Source organism: Jatropha curcas, chromosome 2, assembly GCF_041381405.1.
Source record: "Jatropha curcas cultivar XTBG-Jc1 chromosome 2, XTBG_Jcur_1.0, whole genome shotgun sequence".
Classification (NCBI taxonomy): domain Eukaryota; kingdom Viridiplantae; phylum Streptophyta; class Magnoliopsida; order Malpighiales; family Euphorbiaceae; genus Jatropha; species Jatropha curcas.
The window spans coordinates 30420483-30430546 of NC_143152.1; the positions used below are offsets into that span (position 1 = coordinate 30420483).

The following is a 10064-nucleotide window of genomic DNA, read 5'->3' on the forward strand; positions in this document are numbered from 1 at the left end:
CATTCAGCAACTTTATCGACACTTCAATTTCTTAGTAATGGAAGCCACTATTGGCTTGTTAACAGCCGTATGAATATATGAGCAGCAAATTAATAGCAATATTCCTGAGTTCTTTTAAGACCCTAAATTGTTAATTGCTATTTTCAATTTGTTATATGATATTTTCACATTTGCGCTGTTTTATGATGTGAAATTCCAGAAAGCTGATGGGAAATAGAAATGGTAACTTGTGTTGTTTTTTCACTGATACACCAATATACTAGCAAAACCTCAAATGAGGTAGTCTCATTCTATTGGCATTTTGCATGATCTTAATTTTTTTTTTTTTTTTTTTGCCAAATACATAAATTTAGCTTTGTATTGTTCGAGGGGAAAAAAAAAAAAACATTGTGGCACCCGGGACCTCTTCTTTCCATAAAGTCACGAATTTCGTTAATATTGCACATATTTCCATACCATTTGGCTTTTGTCTATAAAATATTGATTTGATGTATTGTTAATATAATTATCGAAATGATAATTTTCATATTTTTCGGTTATACAATAATTGCTTAATCCATATAATTTATAAGTTTGATTATTCAATGGAATGACAAGCCAGAGTATTTGACAGTTTGAATTTTATAAGTTGAAATGTTAAATAGATAAAGTGAAAGTTGAGAAAAGTAGAAGTCACTTTTTTTTTTTTTGTCTGAGATTATTATTTTCGTTCTCATGTTCAGTCCTCGAATCCTGGTTTTGGAGCTCTCTTTCCCATAACATATTATTGTGGTTCTTTCTGGGGATATCTGCAAGTGATGATTGCTTACATTAATGTGAAACAAGAAATTTAAAGCAGTGCTTAGGAGTAAGACATTTTGAGCTGAGCATTTATTTTATGAATAGTGAACTAGAATTACTTTAATCAGTCTGAATTGAAAATTCTGATTATAAAATTAGCATTTGAGTAACAACTCAATTTGTTTTTGTGGACTCAAGTCCATGAACTCTTAATGGTATTTAAGATAGAAGAAGTACATTTGTTGGATCGATTTACACTGCATGGTTCTAAATGCATGCTACTCCTGCTCCAACTTATTTCGTTTAGATTGAATTGACTGCTTCCTAGCTGCTTGGCCTGAACGAGGAAGCAGCAGGTTGTCATGTTGATCACCCTCCTGCTCTGATGTGCGATCAGAATCAGACGCCTCATCTCCTGAACTTGTCCCATTTACTTTTACCTTCCAGTGCCATCTTAATTCCAGCTGAAACCATTCAAGTCAAGTTGTTTGCAAGTGGAAGCAGCATCAATTTCATCATGGGTATTGAGATCTAGTTTTGTTGCAAAATAAGGCAGTCTATATCCTGGTGAGATGTTCTCATTCTGTAGTTTAACTGAATCTGCTGTTTTTTTAGTCTGGTCAGGGAATTTGTCATCATCATTCCTTTCCTTGTATCTTCCCTCAGAAAAGCCACTACATGGGTTCCTACTTTCTCCTTGGAGTCCAACTCTCATGGATAAATCACTCGAGCTTCTTTCCGAAGAAAAAATTCTCCTTTCTGCATTGTTTCCCATTGGGGAAAGAAACATTTTGTTGTCTTCTCCCCATTTAAGTTCAGTTTGATGTAGCATGTGCTCTTCTGCCATATCTTTTGACTCCAAGAGAGCACTACCATTATAGGGTCTCAACCCCATCCCAGTATTGTGTATTTCTTGTTCCTTTTGAGATCCTTCACAGGAAGTGAGGCAGCTGTCCACTGAACAATCTGTCGGTGGAGTTGTTTGCGTTTGCTGGGGGCAGAGACCCTGCAGTTCTTTCAGCTCTGAAAATGCAGAATTCAGGCATTGAGTGGATACTTTGGACACTAGTTCAGAGAGTTGAACTTTCGCAGCTTCAAGTCCCATGGTACCTAAATTTTGCCTTCCAAGAGTTTCTTGGGCTTTCTCTAGCACTGCTTGTAGGTATTTCCCTTGTGCTTCTATACGGAGTTGTAAATGTCGCTGTACCTGGTTCAGTTTAGAACAGATTATCACAATGTAGCTAAATCCTTCATTCTAAATGAGAAGGCATATGTACCGGAAGCTCCATACTTCAACTTAGCTATGTTTCTTAGAATTATGTATTCTTCATTTAACATTAGGAAATAATTCATAATGATAATAACACTTTACTTTTTCCCTCCCATTTATGGTTAACGAAGATTTTAATTACCAACACTACAAGTATGTTGAAAATGAGCTCTATTATAAACATCATTTTCAGCATTTAAGTACTGTACCTCAAGCTGCTCATGTAGCCTTCTTTGCACTTCAATTTGCATTTGTAGTGCTTCACTGATGTGTAAGCTTCTGTAATTAAATAATCACGATTGTAAAAATTTCTGCAATATGAGAAAAATAATTGACAATACATAAATCTGATTTTCTTCGTACTTGTTTGTTTGAGGTCCAATGCTTAAATTGTTCATATGAGTAACATTTGCTTCGGACATTCTATCACTTGTCACAGCAGCAGCACCTGTATCAAGGGGGTTATATTTTAATATTTCCCAGTAAATAGTTAAGGACATTTGAAGATAACTTTGCAACATTGTGCTCTTACCAATTTTGCTGCTCCCACTATTTGCTTGTCCATGAAGATTTTTGCTGAGCCTGTACTTCTGCCAAACCAAAGATAGAGTCAGCATTTCATATAGTGAACAAGAAAAAGAAATTAACATCCAACTATCTTAGCATTTTTTAAAAAAATTAAAAAAAGAACGGATATTTTGGACTGCTATTTTCACGCTTGGCTCTTTTCTTGCCTAGGCTCTTGGCTTCCTGCTAATTACTAGTAACAATTAAAGGTATGAGATGTAGCTGCTCTTTGCCTTTTTTTTTTTTTTTTTTTTTAATTTCCCTATTGCCTAACAGAAAAGAAAATGAGACCCGTGAACAGTAGAATAGGACAGACACTGTGAGACCACCAGGCTATATTGCTGCTCATCATATAATAGAAAGGCCAAAATTCCTTTATTTTGTAACATGATTGGCTAGATGGCCAAATATGATAGACTTAAATCTGAGAAAACGCTTTTGAAGGAACCATCAGCTGATTATATTCCTGATATGTTATTCATAATTTACCTGTAGATGGCTCTTTAGATGATACAAGGTAAGTCCTGGAATTCCCATAAGTTTCATAACCGTTTTTGGAGTAGCTTCTGCAAATTAAAAGAACAGCCGTTGAATATGCAGAACTTATTATTGCACTTTGCTGAATGAATTTTGAACTTTTCTTGTATACTTACTGTCTGCTCCTCCAAGCTGATTGACTGCTTCAATGAAACGCTCATGGAGATCAGGTGTCCATTTTAATCTAGGCTTTGCATCAGTTGAAAGGACAAGTCCAGAATCTCCAGGGCCATTCCCACCTTGTAGGAACAAATGCCTTTCAGGAGGGATTGGCATTCTTGAAGAGGAATGGACGCTCTTCCCTTGGTGTTGATGATGATGATACATATCTATCTATTAGAAAACCAATTTAAGTTTAGCTTATGAAGTAGAAACAATGTAATTATTGTGGTCAAGATCAATTGGTTTTTACCTGATGCCTTCCTTTTTCTCTCTTGATTCAATTTGTTACTCCCAAAAATGTTGAACTGATTGTGCAATATTCTTCGGGGAGCAGTCCTATGTTCTGATTCTAAGTAAAAATTTTTTCAACTGCCCTTGCCTATCTCGTTTCTCCTTCAGTTGATGCTCACAAACCAAAGATCTGCTCAAGCTGGCTTTTTATAAAGCCAACTGGGGTGAGAAAAAGCCACTGAGGCATAGAATCTTGGATAGGGTTGATGGAAGACCTGACTCAATCCAATATTCACAGTGACTTGAAAAGAGATATTGCTTCCTACTTTGTTTAACTGTGGGTCCTCTCCTCTAACTCCACTTTCTATATTAAGTCCTGCCTATTTGAATTCTTCTGCACATTAACTTTTCAAAACACATTTACGCCTTGCATTAGATACCAGAATTGATCCACCTGAGTTTTTTAAGTTATGTGCATTCGGATTTGTCCGTCTAGCAAAAGTAAGAATCTTATTCCAGGATATGAGAGGAATTTTTCTGACTTGGTTTAGGGGAATCCACTATCTCTGTTGTGTTGAGACCTTCTTCACCCTCTCATTCTCAGGGAAGATTCTCAAGAGACATTTTTTCAGTTGTCAATATACATGGCGAAGCTAATCATATTATATAATTGGGGTGTAATTGAATGTTAATTGTTAACTATACCACAGATAGCAGATTGGGACATGAAAAATTGTTTTAATTGGTTATATTTGGAGAATGTAGAAGAAGATTCTGTTGACTAGAGCACCTGGAAAATTTGGAATTAGATACAAATAAGGAAAAATAAAAGTGGGAGAAAAATGGTGGAAAGATGCTTGTCCTTGGACATTGTTTGAAGGCAAGGAATGGAATAAGGAATACATTCTCTTTTGTCTCCTTCAGTAAGTTTGGTACTTATTCAGCCCACATAGTATAATATAGAAGAGGGGCCCAGTCCTTTTCCATCTTCAATTGGAATAAGACAGCCGGCGCCGCACCGACGAATCCTAAGCATCTGGGACCCAATGAAAGAAAACAGAAAAATTGTACTTGCTTCCATACTTACGTTTGATGAAGGAAAAGACAATTCTTACCCTGGAGATGACCACCTGCCCTTGGCTTCTGCCTCTATTGGTCAGATTCTCTTGTATGAATCTATAAACTCTCATATTTCTCTATTTTATTATAGTTTTACGCTCTCTTGATTCAGTGGTTTTTTTACCAAGCTTCTTAAGCATTGTCATGTAATTTGTAAGTTTGTAAACTGTCCCTGAATGATTGTATGAACAGATGAGAGCTCATTCTTGTTGTTCTTTATAATTTTGCATGCATTTGCAGGGAAGATATGTGGAATATGATGCATGCGTAAACACATGCATGGAGTCTCATATTCGCTTGTGGATCTGAACGGTTTTGAAAGGTTACAAATTTGTTTTTGTGAACCTATCTTCACGTACAAATACAATAGAACCATGTGAAAAAATAATTACAATAGATACCTATATGATGTTCGTTTTACAAAAAAAAATTTGCTGCTTATACAAACTATTAGTCTTCTGTTAGCCTCTAGGAGATAAGAGATATCTGCATACTTGATACATGATCAAATGCCAATTGGACTGATGTAAAATAATTTGATTTATTTTGGATTTGCATTACCAAAAGCCATGCATGTGTCAACTGCGTGTTCTTGATGCTTATGCTGTTGTATTGAATTTCAATGAAGTATCTGTGCTTGAGGTGATCATTAGGAATTATACTCTACCTATTTAAAATATAGAGAATAATATATATATGATCAACAGCTAATGCAGAATAAATTCGTACATTAAGCTATGGAGAAAATATCTGCCTACTTACGTTAAATCCTCAGTACATAGAAATAATTTTTTTCACAAATATAAGAACTTATTTGACATGCAGATACCTGTTTACTGAATGCTCAAGAAATGTCAAAAACAACCATTACCTAATTTCATAAAGATCATTACAATTCATTTAGCTTTGCTGTAAAAAAATTCCCGTTCCTTGAACAATATCTTAGTTCCAATTGGCCTTTTTATGAAGATCAATTTGATTCTGATTTGTAAGGATATTTTTATGCAGTTTGGGAGAATCCATGAAAAAGGCCTTTAGAAAAAGTATTAAAGTGGAATTCCTAAATAGTTTGCTGGCATGTGGATAGGAATAAATTGCATGAGGCATGATAATGTAACTTGCAAGTTACAAAGTTAAATTGCTTGCACTAGATAAACCAAATGTTACCACTTGGATTTGCTAGAAGGATTATATGATGTTGTAAATTCATTGATGATCAGTACATAACATGAAAATGGAAAGTAGAAGTGTTCAAGGGCATATCAGTAATCAAAAGCTACTTATATTCTATCCTTACTTGCTGCATAATTAATGTAAGTAGAAAGTAGAAATGCATCAGGTGAACATTATTTGTAGTTATTTTTGTACTGGAAAAAGTGATTTGCTGTCTTCTCTGATATGTATGATTTACTTCATCAGAAACTGATTCAAGTTAAATACTTGATGTTTCCTCTTTTTTTGCACTATATATAATTGCTGATTTAATTGCATAGATTATTGTTTCAAGAGGAGAGTTGATTGTTAGACATTCTAAAGTGTGTGTGCCTAACCGTAAATAGAATAACATGGGTGTTTTAACTTTCATTTCATGTCTCAAAGGACCTATTGATCTTCGAAATGGTACTCTAAAGTACTTATTTGGCGTTGGCAAAATGCCCTTACTTGCATTTCTTATTGGTAATTGCTCTCTCTCTCTCTCTCTCTCTCTCTGTCTATATATGTGTGTGTATGTGAGGGGGCTTGTGCTTTTCTTTTTTTAAGTTTGTGAAATACAAGAGAATACTTACATTTTACTTTCTGTTATCACCTTCCTCCTCTCTCTGTGGATGATATTCTTCCACTTTGGAAGAGAGGACTTGGATTGTTGTTCTTCCTTGTACTTACATTTCCTTTTATAGATTCTTTGTTATTATAATTTTTACTTTATGGACAATGAGGAGCTCTGAAAAGTGAAACACATCACGTATTAGAGAATCATGTTAAGGACTAGTCAATCATAAGCAATGATACGTGTTATAAGTTTATTGGTCGCATTCTTTTGACCACACGTGCCTTGGCACCGGATGAAATAGGAACTGGAAAGTGAGAAATGACCACGGAATGTATTCCTTATGGAAAAAAGAAACGATAGCAGAAGAAAGAAAAGCAGTTGTAGATTCTGTAAAAATGAGAATGATAGAATCTAACTCAAAGCAAGGCCAATAAGTCATATTCTCAAGTCAAGAATTTTGTTATTCCTCTCTACCCAAAGCCACAAAAAATGGGTTCCCACCATCTTTTTTTTTTCCTCTTTATCTAATATAGTCAGATGCTTCTCAGACATTCATCATTAGTGTTGTGTCCTTCCAAGTTGAGAATATTTGCCCTGTTTAGAGATTGCTTAGGTTTTATTTGTGATATATATATTTGCATAAGTACCATTTTGCAACTCTCTTCTGGCTGATGGAACAACTACTATTCTTGGTTCTAAGCCCTTTTCTTGCTTTCTTGTCTATCCCACTTGAAAACTCAAGTTCTACATTTTTTGTCCCTGTATACTTCACACTTTAACACATGACTGTTAGCTGTTTATATGTTATGTCACACTTTAACACATGACTGCTAGCTGTTTATATGTTATGTGATTCTATACCTTAGTTCTGTTCGGCAAAATTAATTGTTTTAATAAGTGTTAACTGTAGTAGCGTTAGCGTTTAGCTATTAGCTGCTTGAGTAGCTTTTCATGAAATACTAAAAATTAAACGTTATTACATGGATTAACTTTTCATAAAATGCTACTCTTTTCACACAAGGCTACTTTATGCTATGTTATGTGTTTAGAAACTGATCACCCTTGAGTTATATGGTGTTTATACTCTTACTAGTAGTTTGTTTTGTCTTACATTAAGAGGTAATTGAATCTTGAACTTGTTTATTTGAATAAATAATGAAATAAGTTAATTTGTCTGAATTGGATTAATAAATTATTTATCTAGATTTACAAGTCAAAATTTTTCTGAATAAACTATAAAACTTAGATGGTAAGACATAATTGATTCATAAGTATAAAATGATACTCTAGCAATCAACTCTTAATATTAATTCAGATTTAACATTCAAAATTCAACTCAAACAAATAACCCTTTACATGGAAATCGAACTATGTATTGATTAAAAGACATTGTATTTATATTATTAGGACATAATAAAGTTGATATATAAATACAAATCATAACAAATAAAATGAACAAGGGCAAATAGAATATTTTTTTTTCCCTATCATACACAAACCGAATACCATATATTTTAAATGAAAAGTTAGCAAGATTTGTTTCCATTAATAACATTTTTGATAAAAAAAAATAAATAAATTAATGATTTGCAAGAATATGATTCTAAAAAAGATAGGTAATGGAGGCTGTGAGGCACCTAATAAGGGTTGGAATACCTGCTCCAGATGCCGCCTCCCATCGCATCCTTTCTTCTCCCTATCCTTCAATAAAAAATAAGAAAAAAAATTAGGGCAAAGGAATATTAATCACCTGATACGATATGATGGTAGAAAGGATTGTGATAAGTGAAGATGAATATGCTGCTTTTCAGATTAGCTTTACAACTAAATATGTTTAGCTTTGCATATAAATATATTTATAATTTCAAAATTATCTCGTAGACTGTTTTTTCTTAAGAATTTCTTTATAGTATTCTCTTATTTTACCTCATTACAGCAAAAGAGTCAAGTCAATGGCCAAATTATTCTTGTACAAAAAAAAAAAAAATAATAATTTGAAAGTTGTCTCGGTGACTGAAAATTGTATTATTTTTAAAAATATATTTAATAGAATTTTTTTTGAAAAATATAAATTTATTCATAAATTCAAATTCTCAAGAGGGACATGACCCATTAGACATAACTTATTATTAATGCTTAATAGAACTAATAAAATTGACTGAATTTTTAATAATTGTTATAATCAATAGAGTTTGATGATTTTTAATAAAATAAAGTAAGAATTGATTAAATTCTTTTAAATAATAAAATTAATATAGATAATATTTAATGTTTTTACTTGAAATTGATTTCAATAAAAGATATAAATTTTTTAAATAATCATTAAAGGTTCAATTTAGACGATAGAATAATATCTTTGAATCTTTCTTATCTAGGTTGTTTTTTCAAGAACTTAAAGCGCATAATATGAATGGATGATTTCAAGTTATTATACGATAATAGAGAAACATATAACATCATCAAAATCAAACTATAGAAGACATATCTTTATAAAACAATAATAAAATAAGGTTAACAATAACATGAGAAAAAAATATCCATAGATTTGAAAGGGTATAGATTTGTGAGTTATTGAAGGAAAATATAAACAAATTAACAAAAAAAAATAAATAAATAAAGGAGAAAAAACAGAGAAGAAAATGAGGGAAGAAAGGAGAGAGGTGTGTGACCAACAATGAGCAAGTCATCTCTACTTGGTTACAAATCTTCAAAAAAAAAAAAAAAAAAAAAAAATGGTTGATTCATTTACACTTTTGCCCATGCTTCCTCATACATGGAAGATGAGATTCTAGAAGGGTCATTGTTCTTGGGACCTTCTCCCCCTCAAGCCTCCATTAAACTAAGGTTTCATTCATTGGGATGCATAGTAAGTAAGTAGGTCCCATTATCATCAAGTATTGATATCTCCAAATAAGAATAGAATTTTTTAAACAACATATGGCATAATTCTTTTCTTGTGCATATCATACATCATGTGTGCAGTGCTTTTGGCACAAAGTAGATTCCATTTCTTTTCCCATGAACAAACAAGTGACAACAATAGAATTTATAAAAATATATAATCAAATTTCACAAAATAGGCAAATAGGAACTATAACTTCCATTATTAACCATAAGTTTAGTAATACATTAACCACCTCTTGGGTGACATTTTTTAACTAGCTTTTAGAATTTTGACAAGTTTAAATTCTATTTCTGTTGATTATAGCATTTGATAATATAGATTGTATAATAGTTTTTAGACAATGAAAAAATTTGTCATAAAATGTTGGACACTATAATATTTTTAGCGTTTAGCTTTTAATTAAATTTTTTTTTTTATAATGATACCTTTTTTTTTGAATTCAGCTAATTAAATAATTAATATGTTTTTTTGTCATTTTAAGTTAAACAATTAATTAAACATATATTTTTATCGAACACTTCTAATTTAAACTTAAACCGCTATATACGGCTGCCATTTAAAACCTAATAGCTACTGTAACAACTAAACCGAATTTTTAAAAAAACTTCACATAGTGTGGCGCCACCCCTGCCAACATGTACCTAATATTACCAAACCGACACTAAGCAAATAAAAAATTCATACCATACAAAAATAAATTGAAGATCCCATGCATATTAGTT

At 32.5% G+C, this 10064-nt stretch overlaps 1 protein-coding gene across 1 annotated transcript; it reads right to left on the reverse strand.

Annotated features, from left to right (window-relative positions):
• Positions 1-895: 895 nt before the first annotated feature.
• Positions 896-3724, reverse strand: LOC105650401 (myb-related protein 2). Its single transcript, XM_012237296.4, has 7 exons — positions 3567-3724; positions 3271-3487; positions 3107-3183; positions 2583-2640; positions 2414-2498; positions 2260-2329; positions 896-1987 (listed from the first exon to the last, which is right to left on the reverse strand). The coding sequence occupies exons 2-7, from the start codon at positions 3479-3481 to the stop codon at positions 1235-1237; spliced, it is 1254 nt and encodes a 417-aa protein (XP_012092686.1). The 5' UTR covers positions 3482-3487; positions 3567-3724; the 3' UTR covers positions 896-1234.
• Positions 3725-10064: the final 6340 nt, after the last annotated feature.